At 46.8% G+C, this 23325-nt stretch overlaps 1 protein-coding gene across 3 annotated transcripts in view; it reads left to right on the top strand.

Moving 5' to 3' along the window:
• Positions 1 to 23325, top strand: part of LOC119401249 (deformed epidermal autoregulatory factor 1 homolog) — a 152135-nt gene that overhangs the window by 102314 nt on the left and 26496 nt on the right. For 2 of the 3 annotated variants that reach the window (XM_037667932.2, XM_037667933.2), the window contains exon 6: positions 21015 to 21146. The exons of the other annotated variant lie outside the window; for it this stretch is intronic. In XM_037667932.2, coding sequence (XP_037523860.1) covers positions 21015 to 21146 — 132 coding nt within the window. The remainder of the gene's footprint in view (positions 1 to 21014; positions 21147 to 23325) is intronic. 3 annotated transcript variants of the gene reach the window in all.

Genomic DNA, 23325 nt, shown 5'->3' with positions numbered 1-23325 from the left:
CGACGCAAACGGTCCGCTCATCACTGAATAGTCGGCCCCCGTGTCGATTAGTGCGACTACGTCAAGGCCGTCAGTGGATGGCTGTATGTCAGAAGTGGTCGCTCTCGAGTTTAGGGTTCGTCTGGGTGTCGTATCACGGCTTGTTCATGTTGATGGTTGGTGGCTAGGCGTCGTCCTTGTCGTTTTAACTGCGGGCTTGGCTACGTCGGGTAGGTGCGACGCCGTGTCGCTGTCGTTGCGTTGGGGGATCATGTCGGGGTTGGAACGGAGTGTCGGGCTGTAGGCACGGCGTGAGTCTTCGTCTTTGGTGCGCCGGTGCGTCGCTGGAGGATTTTCATTTTTTCACAGGAGGTGAAGTTGCGGTGCAACTTCACCTCCTGAAGCTGCTGCTTTTAGTTTCCCTTTCCCGGGCTGGGGGACCTTCTGCGTGAGAAGTCAGCGTTGCTGCGGCGACTTGCTGGTCCATGTGGGTGGGGCGACGGCGAACGGCTGACGCTAGCTGGTCCACGGCTAGTGTGAGACAGGTAGTCGTCGGTTTCACTCGGCTGTTGGCCGGGCAAGGGGCTTGGTGTGTCGACAGAGAAACCTCGTAGGCTGAGTTGTCTGTAGGGGCAGCGGCGGTAGATGTGGCCGGCTTCTCCGCAGTGGTAACACAGCAGATGATGGTCGGGGGTTCGCCACACGTCGGTCTTTCTTGGCGTCGGGTGTTGCACCGTAGGTGGTGGGCCGGGCGACGAAAAATGGTGGTATGGTGGCTCTTGGCTACGAGTTACGGGCGGGCAATGGGGTCCAGTGGCAGCGGCGTAGGCCATTGCCTGAGGCTGACGGGGTAGTTCCGACAGCATAAAAGTCCTCAGTGCTCTTTGGACCTCTTCACGGATCACATCGCTTAGGGAAGAGACTTGGGGTTGCAGCGCCGTTGGGAGAAGTTCCCACAGCTCCTCCCTTACTACTGCGCGGATGGTCTCGCGTAATGTATCCGTTGTAATACGTGCCCCGTCAACACAGTTCGCATTCGCTGTGTCAACAAACTGGCGGTTATATTGCTTCGCACGCATTTCGAGGGCCTTTTTAATTGTGCTAGCCTCGGCCGCGAATTCGGCGACGGTTTTGGGTGGATTACGGACAAGCTCAGCAAACAGTTCTTCCTTCACGCTGTGCATTAAGAGCCGTCACTTTATTTCTTTGGCCATTTCAGGGTCAGCTCGCCTGAAGAGCCATTTAATTTCTTCGACAAACACAACAACACCTTCGTTAGGGTGTTGCGTGCGCATCTGTAACAAGACCTCGGCCCGTTCCTTCCGCACAACTGTGGTGAAGTTCGTTAAAAACTGCCTCCTAAATCCCTGCCAAGATTCGAGGGAGCTCTCATGATTTTCGAACCACGTCCGAGCTGAATCAGTAAGGTAGAAGGACACGTGCCTTAGTGTCTCCTCGTCGTCCCAGCGGCTAAACAGCCTGACCCGTTCGACTTGCTCCAACCAGTCTTTGGGATCCTCTGAGGGAGACCCGTGAAAGGGTGGCGGCTCCTTGGGTTGCTGAAGGACTACAGGAGGGTTGGTAGTGTTGGTCATAGTGACAGCGTTGTTCATGGTGGTGGCCACGATGTCTTCGTTCTTTACTTTCACCGGAAGCAGTCAAAACTCCGGCTGAAGACCTCGCTGTCGGCGGCTGGTGCGAGTTGGACTTGTCTGGTGACTTGCCGGGAGTATAGGGTTCATATACCCAGCACCTACACCAGTAATGTCACGTAGCCAGAAATGACGCAGGGCTCTTAGGTAAAACGAGGTTTGTTGGAGCGAACTTGTGCTCCGCATTAAGTTCAATGAAAAAGGCAAATGGCCAAGTAACAGCCAACAGAGCTACGTACAAAGGCGAGTGTCGGCAGAAAAACGAATGCCGCGGCGCTTTTTCTGTGAGTCTCTATGCCTCGGCGTTATCCTTTCCGCAACCATCGGATTGAACCGATAGCAACGGTCTCGTGGTGAAAGGGTGAAACACTCTCCCTATCAAATCAGATAGCCAGAGAAAGAGGGAAACATGCACTTCGCTCTAAGCACAGAACACAATCGGGCGCGGTCAGACGCTGGCCACGAAACACCTAAAAGTAACAAATGCGAAGGCATAGTTCGCGGCAGTATCATTGTGGACGAATCGGTCAGGCCTATACACCAGCACCCTTACAGGATGTCACGAAAAGAGAGAGAAGCCATCGAAAATCAAGTCGGGGAAATGCTCAGAGACGACGTAGTTCAGCCATCGGCAAGTCCATGGGTGTCGCCTGTGGTGCTTGTAAAGAAAAGAGGACCAGTCCTTGCACTCCTGTATAGATTACTGAAGGCTGAACTTCGTCACTAAGTGAGATGTTTATCCACTTCCGAGAATTGATGACACTTTGGATAGGCTACGAGATGCGAAGTTCTTTTCCTCCCTAGGCCTAAAGAGTAAATACTGGCAGATAGAAGTGGACAAACGAGATCACGAGAAAACTGCATTTGTGACACCTGACGGGATATGAAGGAATAGTGGAAATTTTAAGGGCTCGTTTTTCTTTGTTATAAACAATATTAATGAGCACTAACAGACAATAGTGCCAAGGAAAGTATAGGGGACGTTATTAGTAGTAAATGTAATGTAAATGTGAAGAAAGAAAAGTGGACGAAAAGATAGCTTCCCGCGGGCAGGGACTGAACCTGCGACCTTCGAATAACGCGTCCGATTCTCTACCAACTGAGCTACCGCGGCGGCCATCCCTTCGTCCACATTATGGGGTATATATCTGTATTTAAACGTGGGAGCATCAGTCAGCGCGTTTCTTTCTTCGCTTTTCTTTCTTCACATTTACATTACATTTACTACTAATAACGTCCCCTATACTTTCCTTGGCATTATTGTCTGTTAGTGCTCATTAATACTGACGGGATATGTGAATTCAAGGTACTTCCATTCAGCCTTTGTTCAGCTCCTGCAACGTTCCAGTGGATGATGGACAGTGTGCTCTCTGTACTGAAGTGGCAGTCCTGTCTCGTTTATCTTGACTATGTTGTGGTTTTTTCTGCTATATTCGAGCAGCATGGGGAACAGCTGCAAGCCGTGCTGACAGCTATCAGTTCAGCAGATTTGACGATAAAGCCACAGAAATGTCATTTCAGCTTCCACGAGTTCCTTTTTCTCAGACATGTCGTTAGTGCCGAAGGCAATTACCTGGATCCTGGAAAAACAGCCACAGTAGAAGAATTTCCAAAACCAACGGACAAAAAGGCAGTTACACTGTACCTCTGCGCTTATTACAGACGCTTTGTCCAAAATTTCTCGAAGATTGCGGAACTACTAATGTGGTTGACGAAGGAAGACACCTTTCATTTGGCTGATTGAACAAGAGGGTGCCTTCAATGAACTGCGACAGCGCTTTCAGAGTCATCCAGTTCTTGCACATTTTGATGAGGAAGCCGAAACGGATATTCACACAGATGCAAGCAATTTGGGTCTCAGAGCCATCCTCATTCAGTAACAGAAAGGAGTAGAGAGGGTCATTGCATACGCTAGTTGCACACTTTCGAAGGCTGAGATTAACTACTCGATGACAGAAAAAGAATGTCTTGTGGTAGTGTGGGCCTTCAGTAAATTTCGGCCATACTTATACGGCAGACCTTTTCGAGCCATCAGTGACCACCACTCACTGTGCTGGCTGGCGAATCTCAAAGACCCATCTGGATGTCTAGCTAGATGGGGCCTACAACTGCAGGAGTATGATATAACGGTTGTCTACAAGTCCAGGCGCAAGCACAGTGATGTTGACTGTTTGTCACGTGCACCGATTGAATCTAGTGACCCTACTTTCACAGAAAACGGACAAGGCTTTCCTTTTTTTGGGAGCTGTGACTTCGTTGCAGATGTCAAAACATCAGCAATCTTACCCCGAGTTAGTTATGCTAATGATGTACTTACAGGGACAACCTGTTGATGTTCCACGTGTTTTTTTCCCATGGCTTGTTGTCATTTGTCATCAAAAATAATCTCTTGTTCAAAAGAAACTTTGAACACAATACGGAGACATTCCTGCTTGTCGTCCTTTCAGTGTTGCGACCCGAGATCTTGGAAGCGTACCACGATGACCCATCATCAGGACACTTAGGCATACCTGCCAAGTCTCCCGGATTACCCGGGAGACTCCCGGATTTTGAACGTTTCTCCCAGCTGTACGGGTCATAGGAAAATCTCCCGGAAATCCAGTTTTGCCCCACGCGTCCAGTGCTTTGTCTGACCACATGAGCAAAGTTGTCTGGCCACGTAGTAGAAATGATTCTTCTTCTTTTTTTTTTAACGATGGTAGAAAGGTTCAACTCAGTTTCAATGCACATGAAGTAGCTGTGCACTTTGCGCCGCAGTCCAGCACTTAAAAGGGTAGCCGTTACCGATGTCTGTCGAGATAGCGCGTTCGCCAGCGCTCGCGACCGTCTCCGTCTCAACGGCGCCCCTTATGGTCCCTTGCCCGACGAAATAACTGGTAAGCAAGCGACAGGCCTCGCACGCGGAGCGATGTTATCGCATGTGCCCTTTGCGCGACCGTGATGGCCGGGTCGTTTCATCTCTGCTTCAACCGCGTTCGTTTTGCTCACACGTGAAACAGACGATGCGTAAGCGATGTTATCGGTTTGGACTCTGTACAGATAAGCGGCGACCGCAAAATCCCGCTGACAGTAGACAGTTTTAGATTAGCGTACGCTAACTTAGCGTTAGCGTTTGCGGCCCGCTATTTCCGTCACTTACCGGCAGCCCGCAAGCGGTTAGCGTACGACGCATGTGCAGTTGCGCGAAAAGCCAACGCAAAGCTTTGCGTACGCTATTCTAAAACTGCCTAATGTCCATATAATTGCTATCGCAGTCCCCCCCCCCCCCCCCCCCCCCCCCCCCCCCCCCGTTGAGTAAATCTCCCGGATTCCGTTTCTCCAAACTTGGCAGGTATGCTTAGGAGTAACCTGAACATTAGCACACATTTGCACGAAATATTACGGGCCAAAGTTGCTGAATTCTGTGCATCACTGTGTAAGAACTTGCCAGGATTACCAAAGGCATAAAACACCATTGCTGAAACCAGCTGGTCTCCTCCAGCCTATAGAGCCGCCAGAAGCCCCATTCGCACAAGTGGGAATGGACTTACTCTGCCCATTTCCTACATCAACGTCAGGGAAGTGATGGATCATCGTCGTAACGGACTATTGAACTCGATATGCCAAGACAGCATCTCTTGTGAGGGGAACCGCTGCTGAAGTAGCTGAATTCTTTGTGACGAACATCGTACTGCGGCATGGCGCTTCTACAGTGCTGATAACGGACCGGGGAACCGAATTCACGGCTGATTTGACAAACTCCATTATGAGATTGATGCACACCAGTCACAGAAAAGCAACAGCGTATCATCATCACCAAACGGACTGACCGAACGGCTCAACAGAACGTTGTCTGATATGTTGTCAATGTACGTGGACATAGAGCATCGAACTTGGGATAAAATATTACTGTACGCAACTTTCGCATATAATACCGCTGTACAGGAGACGACTCGAATGACACCTTTTCAACTTTTTTTTGGCAAAACTGTTACCACGCCCCTAGATGCAAGCAATATTGCCTGTTGATGAAAATTCTGACAACGACCAAAATACCAGTGAACTCACACAAATAGCCGAAGAAGCAAGACAGCTTGTGCGACATCACATCTAGCAGCAACAAGGAGCCGACGCCCGTCGTTATAATTTATGTCGAAGAGACGTCAAGTACGCTTCTGGAGACAAAGTATGGGTGTGCACTCCAGTACATGTACGTGGGCTCTCCAAAAAACTACTCGGACGTTATTTTGGCCCCTACTTCGTCAGCTTGGTCCTCTGAACTACGAAGTTGTCCCAGACGAGCAAGTAGGATCATCGAGGTGGCGGCATCGCACAGAAATTGTGCATGTCGTCCGAATGAAGCCGTACTCCAACAGACAATGATCACTCAGACACCGCTGCTGGACGATGTCTACTTTCGTCAACAAGCATCATGAATGCCACCCTGAAAACTACCTCACATCAAGCATTGGGATTCTAAGAAAGGGGGTAATGATGCAGCCTGCATTCAAAGTATGTGTGCTGGACGTTTCCTACGCCTTCCTAGTTGTCCACAGAAGAGAAAGTGAATTACCGGTGGATGCCATGGACTCTGACAACACAGGCGTGTGCGAATGGCACGGGACTCCAGAAGAAGAAGAGGTGTGAGACTCTGGTGGAAGACGGTGTTCTTTCGATATCTATAGAGACATTCTCATTTTAGCTATTTGTTTGTAGGACACAAGTTTGCCCGGTCTAAGCGTTTAATTAAAAGTGTTTTCTTAAACTGTGCGTGACAATATCATGGGCACAATTCTTTCATTCATTCACGTTCATTCAGTTGCCCCGTAACATGAATAACGGTCTCAAGCTGCACTCGAAAGCGAAATTTGAGGTTAAATAGTGTTCATATAGGCGCCGATTTTAGAAATAGGCATTTATAGGCACTATAAAAACACTGTAAAAGCCGTTCTTAACCTCTAATTCATGCTCATATATCAAAATGGGGTGATAGAAATGCAAGGAACAAAATAGGCATTTGCCTAAAATCCGGTCTCTAGTAATAATTTATTCAGCACAGCAGTTAACCTGAGAGGAAAGTTGCAGTTCTGTTCAAAGGGTGAAGTATTCTTAGCAGATGTTTGCATATAGTGTGGACATATATTGGGCACATTTTCATTGTTCATGTTTGTCATCTCATGACATTCTTTTTCATCATCAGTTGTGGGGACTCGTCTTGCTTGTTGTCTATGCCTTGGTTGTGGTCGATTCACCGTGTTTTTCGAGCCTAGTAAAGGTCGCATGAGCTGTTGCATCACATAGTGATATCTGTGGCCCAACCGAGTAGTGCCACAAGCTCATTGAGTAGAAAGTGAACAGCTGTTCTCACAATTTATTTAAAATGAAGGTCACAATTTCAGCACTAAAACCATAATTAGAACATAGGGAACACATATAAGAACTAATTTTTTTATTTATTTTAATGCCTACATTCGCCCTGTGGGCGTTACATTGAAAGTGGGGGTGGGGGGGGGGGGCATTAGTTGAACATTCGTACACAAGTGATATGCAGTGAGACAAAAAAAGTGTAGAAATAACTAAGCAGAAGCTTTTATAGCCTGGATCTATAGCCAAAAGCAAGAAATTCAAATGCGATACACATAAAACAACGATGTGTTACTATGACTTACACATACTTATGCAGGCTGATGAAAAATTCATTACTGCCAATGCCTTCAATATTTTCATGGATAATTTATTTCCGATTGCTGGTGGTATGGGGGAAAAAAATTCTCGAAAGCAGGAGTACAACATGACATTTCTTTCATCTTATCTTGTGATCAAGGTGATAGATCAGAAGCATTGACTGCTGGGCCAGTTGGTGCATCATTGTGAAATTGTTGAACAAAAGAAAACACACTACAGGAAGAAACGTTGCGGACAGGATAGACTCTCATAGTGTCTATCCTGTCCACAACATTTCTTCCTGTGACGTGTTTTGTTTTGCTCACCAATTTCGCAGTGATTGAAGATGTATGTTGGTCATACAAGGCACTCATCCTTATTCAGTGCTGTACAATTGAGGTGTATGTATAGGCCAGTGGCGTAGCCAGAAATTTTGTTTGTGGGGGGGGGGCTCACGTTGCAGCGCGACCTCCTCATTGAATTTTTCAAACGACTAAGTATATGAATAACATGTATTACCAGTGGCAATTTGTATTAGGTGCTGCAAATCACTTCTTGAATGCTGCGCACTGTCAAGAACAAGTAAGAAATGTGTTTTTTCATAAAGATATTATGTTGGCATGCCCGAAAAATCTTTCCAGGAATAACTGTCTTCAATCTTTTCAAATTTTTAATTTTTTTGTCTAAGAGTTACGGCAAATATCACGTACACTTTGGAACTGCATTAGTATTAAACTGCAGAAGCACCTGATAACAAAAAATGTAGTCCACAAAATAACCAGGACGAGATCAAATATTTTAATGCAAATTGTTTATGCAAAATGTTCATCTTTTTGCACGAATGATGCGGCCAGGGAAAAACAGGAATGGGAGTGAGTGAGTGAGAACTTTATTGTGGTCCAAAAGTGGCAGAAGCTGAACGCGACTGGAGGTCTCGCTAGCTCAGCCAGGTGGCTCCACCCAGGAAGGTGCCAGAAGCTGGAGCCTCTCGGCGATGTCCCAGGCCCTCTGGACTGCCAGGAGTTGGTTGTTGAGTTCCATGCTGCGCATGGCAGCCTCCCAGGAGGGTTTGTCTGAATTAAAGGGGCACAGACCCCAAATTAAAGGGGCACAGCCAGAGCATGTGTTCGAAATTGCAGTGCTCGTGATTGCAGTGCTGACAGTGAGGTGAAAAGTCTGGATTGATTCTGTTCAGCATGGCTGGAGTGATGTACGTTTTTGTCTGTAGTTGTCGCAGTGTGACCGCTTGCGCTTTATTCAATTTAGGGTGTGGAGGGGGGAAGAGCCTGCGCCCTAGTTTGTGAGCTGAGGTGATCTTGTGGAATGATATTAATGGACCCTTGAAGTCCATGCATCCCCGTTCCCGTCCCGTCTGGGATGGCCGGTCACCGCCGCGGGTAGCTAGTTCACGCGCTAGCTGGTGAGCCCTCTCGTTAGGGTTGCCGGTTGGGGAGGATGAGATGTCGCCCATGTGGGCCGGGAACCACATGATGTGCGTTAGGGGATCTTCCCCTTCATTAGCCTCAGCAGTCGTCTTATTAACAATGCTTGCGGCTGCGGCGGAGACGAAGCCGGATGAAAATGACCTGATGGCAGTTCGTGAGTCTGAAAAGATGGTGACGTCCCCTCTTCGTTCTTGCAGAGCTACCGCGATAGCCAGTTCCTCGGCTTCGTGAGTGAAGCCGGTGACCACCGTGGCCGCGTTAACTAGTGATCCCTTGGCATTGACGACTGTGACGACATACGCGTCCTTCTTCCAGTGTTTGGCTGCATCAACAAAGAGGGCGGTTGAGCTCGAATAGATCTTCCCCAGGATGGCCTCGGCTCTTGCTTTTCTTCGCCCTTCATTGTGTACGGGATGGATGTTCTTGGGGACCGGGTCGACGCATATGGCCCCTCTTATCGCCGAGAAGATCTCGTCTTTCTCGGGGGGCATGAACAGGGGTTGCAGCCCTGCCTCCAGGAGGATCCTGGTGCCTGCTTTTGTGAGGGACAATCGGCAAATTTGAGCTGTTCGTTGAGCTTCAAAGAGCTCCGTTGCATACTGCACACTGTTTCTGGTGACTTATGTTTTGCCCGTATTCGAGGTGTGCTTTCCCATTCTTGTTATAAGGTCAGGCATGAGCATATAACAAGAATGGGAAAGCACACCTCGAATACGGGCAAAACATAAGTCACCAGAAACAGTGTGCAGTATGCTTACACAAGACATCACAAGTGTTCATTTAAATATGCAATCAAGATATGGAACTAAGCAATGATCACTATACATAATGCCCAAAATAAAGCAAAAGAACTTGCTGCACAATCACAGAAACTGATATGTCCTTGGGCCGAGCTGCTGTCTCGGACGCACCATGTGGACAGAACTAGTATAAAGGAAGAGCGCAGAAATAGCAAAAGAAACTATTTCAAAACTGTTTTAAAAGTGCGAACCACTATTGCGCATTCAATATAAAAGGAGGGTTGTCGCTTCTAGTTCAAAAAGCAATGAAGGACAAAAACGACAAATGAAAGTAACAAACAATGCCGCTAGTACGGCTTCCCAATAGCTGAATTTGTTTGATAACGCCACGTATGCCGACCTCTCAGTGAACAAAGTGAAGTCTCGATTGACTGTTAATGTCCACCTGATGCCCATATTCGTATGTTTATATTAGGTCACAGTGTTAACTGCTAAAAGGCACAAAATCCTCACGGCTTTAAAAGGTGGTGAACAATAATATTGCATCAGAATTACGGGCCCATTGACCTGAACTCTAGAACAACCGTGTCTTTTCCTTTCGTTTGCACTGATTTTTGTCCTGCTCGATATCAAAGGACAAAGCTGACCCGGCGAGGAAGCTTAGCAAAGCAGTCAGTGACTTCCGACATGCTGATGTCGACATTTCTGTTGGTGTACAGAAGTGCCAGGCCAACCATGCACTCCTCAGACATCGTGGAGTGTAAGTAGTTCTTAAGTAACTTCATGCTTGAAAACGTTCTCTCTGCGCTGGCAGTGGTCACTGGAAGGGTGACTAAAATCTGGAGTAGCTTGTACACATTTGGATAGAACCTGCTGTCGCAAAGAGAGAGGGCATCGGTTCCTGCACTGGGGCGCTGGTTTGCTGCTTTGTTCGCCCATTTTGTCCATTGTAGTCGCAGTTCTCCCAAAGTAGCCCCCGTTTCGACGTCATGCGCAACAAGGGTCAGGAAATTTTCTGCTCCTTTCTCCTGATCATCTTGCATTGGTGGTATTGCGGATGGTACAATTACTGAAAAGTCCTTTAGAAGTGCCCTCTGCTTTTCAAACCATTGGTTTAACTGGACTAGTACATGGTCCATGAATGGAATGAACAGGATTCTGCGAAAATATTCTTCTGCGCTTTCGAATGCATTGCTCCCAAGGTTTTGCTTCTGGACACCGGCTCGACAGCTGGTGATCTCCACATTCAGTTTTTCTGCCAACGCCTGCACTTGCGCAAATATTTTTGAGAAAGAAGCATTGGCGTTCTTGCGGTCATTTTCAATTGTCTGCTGTATCGCTTCTATGTCGTCAATGGCAGCGCTCATGTCGATACTCCTTGTCTGCAGCTTCTTTGACAGTGGCAAAGTCAGTGCTAAAACGTGCTCCGCGACATGCAGGCTTACAAGGAATGCTGGTCACAAGAGTGCCAACATTAGACTGTTTGGCTGCTCTGGACTTTTGCCATTTCCGTTAATCTCTTCTAGTGCTGTGATCAACGGCTCAAAGAGGCTCACAAATGAAAGCACTGCTTCTCGACCCAGCGTGTTTCGCATAGTCCCAAAAGGCGCTGCCTTGTAGACTCAGGACAGCTCAAACTTATCATTTTTCGCAAAATGTGTGAGCGGCCAGAATATTTACGGAAAAAGACTGACATCGCCTTTAGAGTCTCAAAACAGCTTCGGATGTCTGTGATGGAGCATGCTGCACACAGAACTAGATTAAGGGAGTGACTGGTGCAGTGAGTGTAGAGTGCGGCTGGATGTTTCTCAGGAACAGCAGCTTGAACACCATTCGTTTTGCCGGCCATCGAGCTTGCACCATCGTAGCCTTGACCACGGAGATGCTGCATATTAATTCCCATGTCTGTAAGGAACCTTATGATGGTGTCGGCGAGGGCCTGGCCACTTTGGTCGTGAATTGGCACAGAGGACGCAGCCGTTCTCCACTATTGTCGATTTGTGTGCGCTAGCGTGTGCGATGCCAGTCATCTGCCGGTTTCGTTGGGGCAGCTTCAGAAATCCTCAGAAAAAGGATTCAACGAGATATTGACATCGCGGCTGGCCCTGTATTAGACATTTGACAGTGAATCTACTGAAAGAAAGAAGAAATTTTATATCTATATGGAAAAATGAAACATTTCATTGTCTCACTTTTGTATTTAGTTGTCGAATTGACAGCGATAGCAGTGAGGCGTGGAATGCTAAATATTTTTCTGTCATGTTTTTTTCTGCGCAATTTTTTGTAACCACGGAAAACGACACGCAAAAAATGTATTCGCGCCTTGCGCTAAATAAATGTGAAAAATAATCCCTAGGTATTAACACTTGATCTGAACTGGGGATAAAAAGATCATTCGCATGGAGTGTGTGAGCGGACCGACTATTCATCTGGTGAGGTGATGTGTGAGGACTAAAAGTTGCCTTGTAGGAGTAGCTGCATGGAGAGTAACTGTTAGACCCGGGGACATTAGTCCTTGGAAAATTAATGTACTTAGAGGTGCATCGCCTTGTAGACCTTCTAGGTTAGGAAGAACACAATGGCAGACGCCGGTTGCGTGAAAGTAAGGTAAAAATAGGAATAATCTGACAGAGTCAATTTTCTTTTTATTGTTCAAAAAACAGAAAGAGTGATACCCTGTTTCACAAACTGCATGGTTGAAAAAAATCTTGCAGAAAAGCCACCTTCCAGAACCTTTTAACTGTCCACGGCATTGTCGTGCTCGAAAAAAAAAAAAAATTTAGACGACATCCTGGGTGGTTTTCAGTGAAGGTGGTTATTTCGGATGGCAGTGTGGAATAGAACGAAATAAAGAAAAAAATTTCAACAAAGGAGGGGGGGGGGCGAGGAGGCTGAAGCCCAATAAATCCCACCCTCCAGCTGACGCCCCGTTGGTGGTGTATGCGAGCACGAAAAATTTCGTGGGTGGCTGAAGCCCCATAAGCCCCCCCCCCCCCCCCTGGCTACGCCCCTGGTATAGGCATAAAATGGACTTTTGAGAAAATGTACTATGTTGTGCAAGTGCGGGCTAGCTAAGAGAATCCTTTTATTGCAGCGGCACTGTTTTGATAGGTGTAGTTGTTTGTAACAAAATGTGCTGCCCAAATTTGTGTTGCTTAAAAAAGTGCCTTAACACTTTCGTGACCGCGGAAAAATCGGTTGTTTTTGGCTAGTTTAGGAAATATCTTTCCCCTGCCAAAGAATTGTAATTGATGCTAAAGTGTAGGGTATCAAATGATAGAGGAAAAATTGGTCTTTTCAACAGTATTAATTTCAAACAACGGTTTTATATCTAATAAAATAAAAAAATTATCAAACAAAGAAAAATGCATCAAAAAGAAAGAAAGATTCACAAAAACATCAATGCTACTCAGCAAAGGTTAAACATTAAAAAATTTAAAAACATTAAAAAAAATTGAAATATACGTTTTGAACGCAAAGCCCTCATAGAATAATAGTGGAAATATAAGCTCTGTAAGTGCAAAGATTATTTACATAAATACAAGAATATAGGCACTAGTGCCTATCATGCCACCGCGCGATGCAGGTTCTCGACGCGGTGAAACAGGCTGGCTGCGCATGTTTCGGGAAAAAGATTTTTTTCTGTTCAGCTTTCCTAGCATAGTTCGCAGTTCTGGTATTTTTCAATTTTCCTGTGTATTTGTTGAAATGAACAGTGTAGCCTGTTCCAAATCTGCAAAAATCCATAATTGTACTCTCATTTGACCTCTTTCTCGCTCATATACTGCCGAATACCATACCGACCTTCACATTTCACCATTTTCTCATTCACTGAAAGGTTCCGATGGGGTTAAAAGATAGCGTAGAAAAATCGTTCATGTGTTGCAATAGTGTCTTGTGGTGAAGATTCTCGTGGGATGCGACAGTCGTCTTCTTCAGATCAGAGACACTCAGGAAGCCTTGAACCTTTTCCGTGGCATCACTGAGGGTAGACGAAGGCCTGGAAATACATGTCGTCAACCCCAACACCAATGCAAGCGCGGGACTTGGACGATTACCATGTACACATGGAGTGAGACGAACTTGCTCATCTTCTCTTCAGTAACCTCCCTCCAGTATGCATCCACGCATACTTATCTGTGTGGTTGCATATCTCTCTGACGACTTCTGTGGTAAAAAACAACACGAAGACGCCGCCGCGCAGCACACCGGAGCGTTGGGTCAAAGTCCGCTCCGCGCCGTCTTCGCAAAGAGAACTGCGCTCTTTCTGTAGCCGGCGCCAAATGCTCCCGCCCGAATGAAGTTAACACCTTGCAGATAAGAGCTGTTATGTTTAGAACACACCGGATACGTTTACATCGACGCGCGGCAGCGATAAAACGACCTGAGGCGAAGACGAAACTTACCGGCGGATAGCTGGTGATGTTCCAGGGAGGTTTGACGCACTTTCGCCGTCCGTACGACTTCGCCTGGAGAATCGAAGTCGTCTTTCGTGTCCGTGCTGCTACCATCATCCAGAGATTCCCGCTTATATTAATCGTAATCCGTCGAAATTCGCCGTTTCTGTGGAGCACCCGCGAGCGGCGTCGGCGCGAAGTCTGAAACAACGAGCGCTCACCTACCCGACTGCGAACGAGCTTTAAAAATCTCCCCGCGGAGGAAAAAACAAACTCGCAAACAAAACTGATAAAAAACATGTTATTTTATGCTTTGTATTGCGTTAGCTGTCCAGAACCCCTCAGTGAGTGCCAAAACTTGATCTTGAAGTCATCGATAACATACTATCGATGGGAATAGGCGCGGTCACGAAAGTGTTAAGAGTGCTTTAACGTTTGGAGTGTGTAGGTGTCTAATGATGGATGCGTATACGAGAATAGAATGGATATTGATTAGGTAAATTTTTTTGGTCTGTTGCTTAGCATTTTTGAAGCTCAACGTCAGTAAAGTTCAGCATACGTCCATCTTTAGAGACTTGCTAAAACGACCTAAAGTGATGCTTAAGAGAAGGGAGCTTCGACGGCACAGAGGAGTACGGGTTTTAGGAGCTTCGCTCCTAAGAAGTTCAGTTGTTGTTTGGGACGCGTGGTGCTTATACTCATTTAGCTCGGCCCAGCAGTGCACTCCAACATTGGTGACCCGGACGTGATGCAACCACCGGAGTTGAGCATCCACATCGCTATGACTTCGACGTCGACAACGGACTCCACGACTATGACTTCGACGTCTACAACAGACGCTACGCCGACAGTCTCTTCAGTCGACGGTAAGCTGCCCTCCTTTTGGATCGCGGACTCCACACTCTGGTTTATTCAAGTAGAAGCACAGTTCGCAGCATGACACATCACAGCAGACCTTAACAAATACCACTATGTCGTGAGCAGTCTCCCGCCGGCCATAGCCAGTGAAATAAGGGATCTTTTACTCAACCCGCCTGCTTAAACAGCATATGCAACGCTAAAAGAAACCCTCATCCACCATGTTGGGCCCCCTGAATCGCAGTGACTACAGCAATTGCTTTGCGACAGGGACCTCGGTGACCATACTCCCAGTCAGCTGTTGCGGCACATGGAACTATTGTGCAGTGAAACAACAACCACTGTAGATGGAGCATTATTCCGAGAATTCTTTTTGCAAAAGCTGCCGTCAAGTGTCCGCTTGGTTGTCACCGCGTCAGAGCAGAAAGACCTACTTGCGGTCACCGAGCTTGCTGATCGGCTCATGGCGATCACCACGCCCACATCACTGGCTACCATGTGAGCACAACAGGCTCAGGATGAACCTCAGCAAATGCGTGAACATATTTCTCGACTCACTGAGACGTTATCAGCTTTGTGCACAAGCAGTATAGTGCAAAAATCAAGCGAGCCAAACACGTTGCCATCACAACTTAAGCGAGAGAACATTTGCTGGTATCATTGGTGGTTCAAAATGCTGCGTGTAACTGTATTCCACACTGCACACGCTCGGGAAACAACCACAGCAAGCACTGAGGACCAGTGCTTCTATGTTGCCTTCAAATCCGTCAGTATCTTTTGTCACCGAGCGCAACAACGGTGTTCGTTTCTTAGTTGACACAGGTGCCGAGGTGAGCGTGATATCCATGTCACAAACCGAAAGGAAGAACCCTAGCACATCGCCACTCCAAGCCGTCAATAACATGGTGATATGGACATACGGACATCGTTCGCTCACGCTGAACTTCGGTTTCAACAGAACATTCAAATGGGTGTTCATAGCCGCTGATGTCAAGTTCACCATATTGGACGCTGACTTTCTGCAATACTTCACTCTGTTGGTTGACGTTTGGAACAAACGGCTTCAGGATCCTGTATGTCGTGCAGTGGTACAAGACAAGCTGTGTTTGCATCCTCCTCTCAGCCTGACCTTACTCTGTCCATCTGGCGAATCGCGCTTCACAGCCATATTGCAAGAGTTGCCAGAGCTGACGCGACAGCAACAGGCAATCGGCAGAGTGAAACACGAGGTTCAGCATCACATTGAAATCACAGGACCACCGGTCTGCGTGCGGCCACGGCGTCTTTCGCCCAAGCTACGGCTAGCCCGACAGCAGGTGTTTTTGCATGTGATGGAACTCAGCATAATATGCCCTTTGTCCAGCCCATATGCGTCGCCTCTTCACATAGTGCCCAAATCAACAGGCGGCGATTGGCGTCCCTGTGGGGATTATAGGGCACTAAACCATGGGACTATACCAGACCGTTACCCAGTGCCGCATGTCCACGACCTCACCTCCTGCCTGCATGGCGCTAACATCTCAAAAATAGACTTGGTTAGAGCATATTGTCACGGGGTCGTGGTGTCGACAAAGTCAGCGTGTCCAAGGTTAAACTGTATTTGGCCGAACTTGTGGCCAGGAAATGGAAAGTCAAACTACGGCATTACACACGGTACGCTGATAGCGGCGAACAGAGCGTTGGCCATCGAAAAACTGCTCATCACTGGGACGCGCCATCTTTTATACATCACGTGTCGAACTTTCCAGCCTTATCACTGGTGGTCGCGCAAGTTCTGGAATAATCTTGACTATTCGCGTCATGTGCACAATCTTAACAAAATGATCTACTACAATCTGGAATGTTCCCAGACATTCTGGCGCGGCTTGCGCAAGGCAATAGTAACACGTGTAAGGGGGCGGTAACACAGAAAGAAATGAGAGCGTGTGGCAGTGTCATCAGATACCTGTAGCACCAGAGGATGTTTCGAAGACTGCAATAACGACGCCATTTGGAATGTTCGAATTTCTATGGATGCCTTTTGGCTTGTGGAATGGAGGCGAAACTTCTCAACGGTTCATGGATGGCATTGTCCGGGGCCTCGACTTCTGCAAGGTTTACCTGGATAACTGGGTTGGGAGAGCGAAGGCTTGGAAGGAAGGACAGGACGACACAGAAGAACAGACGCTCAACTTATTTTATTTACTTATTAATCAACTTATTTTAAACTCAGTTTATTTTGAAAGACATCTCACCACGAAAACGTATGCGCAGGCGCGTCACAGCAGATTGTCATGCACCCGATAACAAGTTCCTGGGAAAGATCGTGTTTACAAACTACGATAACGACGAAGGGTTATGTTGATCAGCTTTTACACTTATCCGCTTTGAAGGAACTCAATTTCTTTCATTGTCAGATGCATCGAAGGTGCACTGATGCACGTGTCTACGGCAGCATTTATCTGGTCAGTCTCTACGATCTCCCTTTCTCGCCTGCCTTTTACTCTGCTCATGACGTCAGTCTCCTCGAAAAGTACTCTGCATCCGCAATTCCTGCAATGCGCAGGAAGGTGCGCCCCATCATTCTGAGCTTTCACCGTGTTTGCATGCTCCCTTATTCTGTCGTTAAGACAGCGGCCCGTTTGGCCTATGTAAGATTTTCCACAACTGAGTGGTATCTTATATACAACTTCCGCAGCACAGAGAACAAATGGCTCCTTAATGCTTCTTATCGCAGACTGTTTTCTCTGTTATTTCACCGGCAAGATTGCATAAACGGGAAAGCTTAAGGGGTGCTGGGAAGACGAGGTCTACCCCATGCTTTGATCCTATCCTCTTAAGGTTATGTGAAACCTTGTGTATGTAGGGCATGACAACAAACTTGTTGGGCCTCTGTCATGTTGTAACGCTGGGTGAGGCACCAATCTGTCTAAAAAGGGTGGAAGCAATGGCAACAAGCAAAGTGGAAGGAAAACCCGACGTAAGAAGGCGCGAAATCTGGTGGTTATAGCTAAGGCTGGCTCTATGAGAACATGATTTTGTCAGAGCCGAGTGGAGGCATGATGAAGCAATCCCTCTTTTTACTAGTGTAGCATGAGATGAGTCAAAAGGAAGGATGGCTTTTTTTGACCTTGGTTTATACTCCCAGCAAATGTGGTCGTCACAATTGAAAAACAATGCTAAATCTAAAAACTGGAGTGTATCATTGTCAGGAATTTCCTTCGTGAAAGATAATGAGGGTGAGCACTGCTTAAAGCAATTCAATACACTTTCAGTGACGTCTTCATGGCAAGCGTTGATGGGGACCGCGATAAAAACAATAAAATCATCGACATACCTGGATGACCTGCTGATTGCTAGCTGCACTCCAGAAGAGCACGAGAGCCATCTACGCTGCGTGCTACAGAGACTGGCAGAGCACAGCATCGTTATCAATACGGCCAAATGTTGTTCGGGGTACCGTTGCCACCACTTTTGGGCCACAGCATTTCAAGTGTGGGATTACAACCACATCAGGACAAGGTCGAAGCAGTACGACGGTTTCCACACCCAAAAACCATCTGCCAGCTTTGAGAGTTCCTGGGGCTCGTAAACTTCTACCGTAGGTTTGTTTTGAAATGCGCCCGCATCCTTCACCCACTGCACAGCCTACTAGCAGCATCAGGAACTAATGTAAGCGCTATTCAGTGGAATGACGTTCCTGCATTTTAAGGAAGCTTTCGCAAATTCCACTTTGCTCGCATACCCGCAGCCCGGTGTTCCGCAGTGTGTGAAGGGGGAAGCCTCCAAACCCAGCTGTTGGAGCCGTATTGCAGCAGAAGTCTAGCGGAAGGTGGTGACTGATTTCTTTCTTCTTCAGAAAATTAAGCCCAGCCGAACGACTGTACAGCACCTTTGGTAGGGAGCTCCTGGCTATATATGCTGCTATACAACATTTCCGCCGCTATGTAGAAGGGCGAGAAATTTTTTGTACTCGCAGATCACGAGTCGCTGACTCACGCATTGCGAGCGATCAACTCAGAAACGGGTGCACATGTGGCACGAGAGCTCTGCCAAAAGTCGTACATCGCAGAATTCACAACGGATATAAGACATGTCAGCAGAAAGGACAACGCAGCGGCAGATGCTCTTTAGCACAGCCTCATGAACGCCATCAGCCTACCGAGCGGCATTGACTTCACCGCACTAACGACGGCTCAATGCAGCAACAGGGAGCTGAAACACCTACTGCAGTCCACAACCAGTGCCTTGAAGCTGCAATGGGTGGCTGGACCGACAGGATCTGTATGCTGTGACATGTCTACAGGTAGGGCCAGACCGTTCGTGCCCCAGATCTTCGCTACAACATTTATGAATTGCTGCACGGCTTCTCGCATCCGGGGATTCGAGCCACTCAATAGCTGTGCACAGCTAGGTTTGTGTGGCCCGGAATAAACCAAGATGTCCGACGTTGGACACGGAAGTGCCTATCATGTCAGTGCTCCAAAGTGCAGCGCCATACTGTGACCCCCGTAAGATCCTTCCCCGAGCCGGACATTCAATTTTCCCATGTGCATTTTTGTGGGACCATTGCCTTATTGCCAAGGGCAAAACTACTTACTAACTTGCATCGACCGCTTTACGCAGTGGCCGGAGGCCGTCCCCATTCCAGATATGACTGCCGATACTGTTGCCCGCGCTTATATCTGCCACTGGGTAGCGCGATTCGAAGTCTCATCTACAGTGACAGCAGATTGCGAAACGCAATTTGAGTTGGCCTTATTCGGGAACATCACACGGCTCCTAGGAACCATGCGCATCAGAACAACGGCCTACCATCCCATCAGCAACGGTATGTTGGAAAGGTTTCAGCGCCAGCTGAAGACTAGCTTGATGGCAACTTCAAGTCACATTTGGGTAGAGGTGCTACCTCTGGTTTTATTGGGAATTAGGACTGCTCTGAAAGCGAACATTGGCTGCTGCGCGGCTGAACTCGTATACGGCAGAACACTTCGCCTTCCGGGGAAGTTTGTCGCTAACAGTAAAAACGCAAATGCCCAGGCCAACAACGATTACACCCTGCGACTGCGGGGCATTATGAACAAGCTACGCACTCTCCCTCCGTGCCTAGTCCACCTCCGGCTTGTTCACGTCCATAATGATCTCTCCTCCTGCTCTCACATGTTTGTAAGGCATGAGGCCATACTGCGTCCACTCCAGCTCCCGTATGATGGGCCATTCAAGGTGGTGAAACGAGGAGAAAAGCACATCACGATCGACAGAGGTGGCTGTAACGGCGTGGTTTTGCTTGACCGCATAAAACAGCACACATGGACAGCAACAGTGAAGTGAATGCATCATCTTGAGTTCCACAGCCACAAGGACTACCAGCAGACCAGACTTGAACCAGCCCAACCAGTCGGTGAAAGGTTCACACGGAGTGGACGGCGCACAAGACCTCCATTGCAAATGAACTTATGAACCGCAGCTCATTGTTGACCAATTCACTATGGGGGGGGGAGTATTGTAGCGCCACGAAATGGCGCTTCCGTGCGCAATGCCAAGAGCGCATGCACGAGGAACCATGGGACCTTTCTTCGTGAGCTTCAGAGTGAATATAAAGTTCAATTGTTGTTTGGGACGCGTGTTGCTTATACTCGTTTAGCTTGGCCTAGCAGTGCGTTCCAAGAGTCAAAATCAGGAATTGCGCATTTCAGGAAAATTCTGACTGAGAGAAAATTGAATTCCTTACCCACGTTTCCATGATTGCGTGATCACGTTCTAGAGGCTGACGAATGCTGGAAAGAACATGAAAGACTCTATGCCAATTCAGCCCGAAAACAGCATTCAGGGAGACAGCCGCTACCTGTGATAAAGCTGAACGCTTAAATTAGGAGGGAGCATTGCGCAATGCAAAAAAAAAAAAAAAGGAAAGGAAAGCATTAGGTGATCCATGCCCAGGCCAAGATTTGGTTGCACTCATTTCCCCGATGTGAAGGGCTTTCGAGTTTCGGTAACAGCTTTCCTGTTAATGTGTAGGTAGTTGATGTTTTATTGACTTTATGTCTTACCCAAGCATTATTTCACGTGTACCTATATTGCTAGGATTTGTTTGTAGCACTGCTAATATAAAAACGAGGCTAGGTAATGATGAAAGTAGTGATGGTTACTTATTGGTGACTATATGGGCATAATCCTTGAAAGCAATTCAAATTAAATTGAAGCTTAACATAATGCCACTTAAATAGGTGTTGCTGTTGTGCAGCCTTGCAAAGTGCACTTTCACAAGTCTGTGGCATTTTAAATGGGAAATGTTGTATTTGTATTCATTCTGAAACGCAGATGGTAAAGAATCTCGCGAAGCAAGTGCAAGAGCTTCAAAAGCAAGTCGATATGGTGAAAGCACAAAGCATCACAACGAGGGAAGCAGCACTTCAGCAACTCAGAATGCAGCTTGACAATGAGAAAAAGGAGGTGGGTGGCTGACACTTCCTTATTTGACACAGCTGGTGAGCTTAATGAATTTATATGTCAAACATTCCATCACGTGGTAAATCAGTTCTGCAATGCAAGGTGAAGGTAGGTTAAAGAGATGCAAAAGGTTGTCGTTCGTTCATGCTTAGCACAAAACTACCGGGAAATTGATGTGGAATTTTCGGTAAGAAAGCCTAGTTGTTGAACCAAATTCATTCTTGTCAGCAATTCATTGGGGCAAAGGTTTGAAGCCAAGAGTTAATGTGCACTGCCAGCCTGACCAGCAGTATTTACATACACCTCACCTACTCCATTAGGCTTTTACACCTGTCACACTGGACGTTTTAATGTCATTCGAATGGAATGACATTCGCAACTAATGACATTATGCAGCTGCTACACAGTGATATTCAATGTCATTAGAATTGAATGACCTTAAGAAATTGAATGAGTTCGAAAAACATCTTCGCCGTGGAAGTCGAACCGAATGTATGCTCGTTACTCCAGAAACTACTTAAAATGTGGCATTCGGCATTCCCAATTTGACACGTAATCATACAAACTCACTATTAAAGGGAAACTAAAGAGAAACGATGAATCGGTTTAGATCGATAAATTGTGCTCCAAGAACTCTAATGTCGTTAATTTCGCCATCATAGGTTTATTAATAGAGGACAAAATAAAGTTCAAAGTTTCATTTTTAAATTTCGCACTGAAATCTCCCCGCATGAAGTCACGGATTTCAAAGTGCATTTATCGTATCTTGGCGCTATTGGCCCAACAAAATTAGCCCAAACTTGGTATGCTAAGTCTATGGCCCCCTGAGAGGACAATGTACTTCATTTTTACCAATTAAGAACTACGTAGTCCCTAGTAGGCACCGTCAAAGCATGTGACGTCACGGCGAATGGTGCGGAAACTTCAAGGTGGCATCGCCACCCACATTTTGTTTTTGCGCGTTTTCTCTCTTACTAAGCGTCTTCTCGCAGCAAGAGTGGTGATTTGGTATTATGTAAGAGTACTTTCCTAATATGAGAAAAATCGTTTTGCTCTTTATTGTCCCTTTAATGTTGCTTTTTTTAAGGCATCTGTCATTTTAATGAGAACAGGTGTACGCAAGGCTATTGCAAAATATTTTTACCGTACTCTCCACCTCAGTGGCATCTGGCTACCTGCACTGTTGGCTGTAGTGTAAACAAACAGACACATGTGTGCACGTGTATCCACAGCGATGACATCAGCTCCACTAGCGCACTGGACCCAGGTGGAGGCATCTGCTCTCATAAGGCTATGGAAAGACAATTTTGCGGAGTTCTGTTGCAAACTGTTTTCCCGCATCGACGCATGTGAGACCACGTTTCGAAAGTAAATAAGTGTGGAACACTCTGGGTTTCTGTGTGTGTGCTGTCGCACCGCAAACTGCCACTGGTGCCTCTGTCACTTCGCATTGGGGAAAGCTTCAATAGACGTGGCATGCCTTTTTGTTTTCTGTTTTTTTTCCGTCATGCCGCGCATGCTCTGCCTTGTTTCACATGCATACTCAACAGGCTGCGTCTTGAATCTTGTTCTATCTGACGATCAAGCCTCTTTGACTGTCTTATGCACTTTTCTCGTAACGCCAAGTACAAAGCAACTAAATGCTTTACTTGCTGCAGCTTAGCGTCGTTGTTCAGTGGCACTGCCATGTCAGCCATGTTGCTTGTGTTCATTCTATCAGCTGTGGCTACTGGCTAAGCGTCGTCTTGGCTTATGGTGGCCAGATATTCTGCGATATAAAATTTTTATCCGTGTTTATCTAATGAAGCGACTTCCCACATGTCTTTTGAAATAAGTAAATTCTCTTTTGTACCACTCTACATTTACCTTCCTCAACTTTTCCTGCCATTTTTGTCTGAATTATCGACACTGGTATCATAAACGAATGACATTGCTTTTTGCTGTGTAGCACCATCACGAATCGAATGGCATTCTTTGCACCAAATGACATTCAAACCTCGTGACATTAACACCTCCAACGTGACAGGGGTAGTCTCCCTGCCATCGGTTTGACTCAACCTGTTCCCTTGAATGAAACCACAAGTATTTCAGCACGACAAACCACTACTGTTGGGTTCACATAAACAGTGCTATTAAAGGGTACTGACAGGAAAATTTTCAGCCTTTATTTTTTTGCGTTAAA

The sequence above is a fragment of the Rhipicephalus sanguineus genome, chromosome 8, assembly GCF_013339695.2.
Source record: "Rhipicephalus sanguineus isolate Rsan-2018 chromosome 8, BIME_Rsan_1.4, whole genome shotgun sequence".
NCBI classification, from domain to species: Eukaryota; Metazoa; Arthropoda; class Arachnida; order Ixodida; family Ixodidae; genus Rhipicephalus; species Rhipicephalus sanguineus.
Note: the sequence above shows the minus strand (reverse complement) of the source record. Positions and strands in the feature narration are given on the sequence as shown.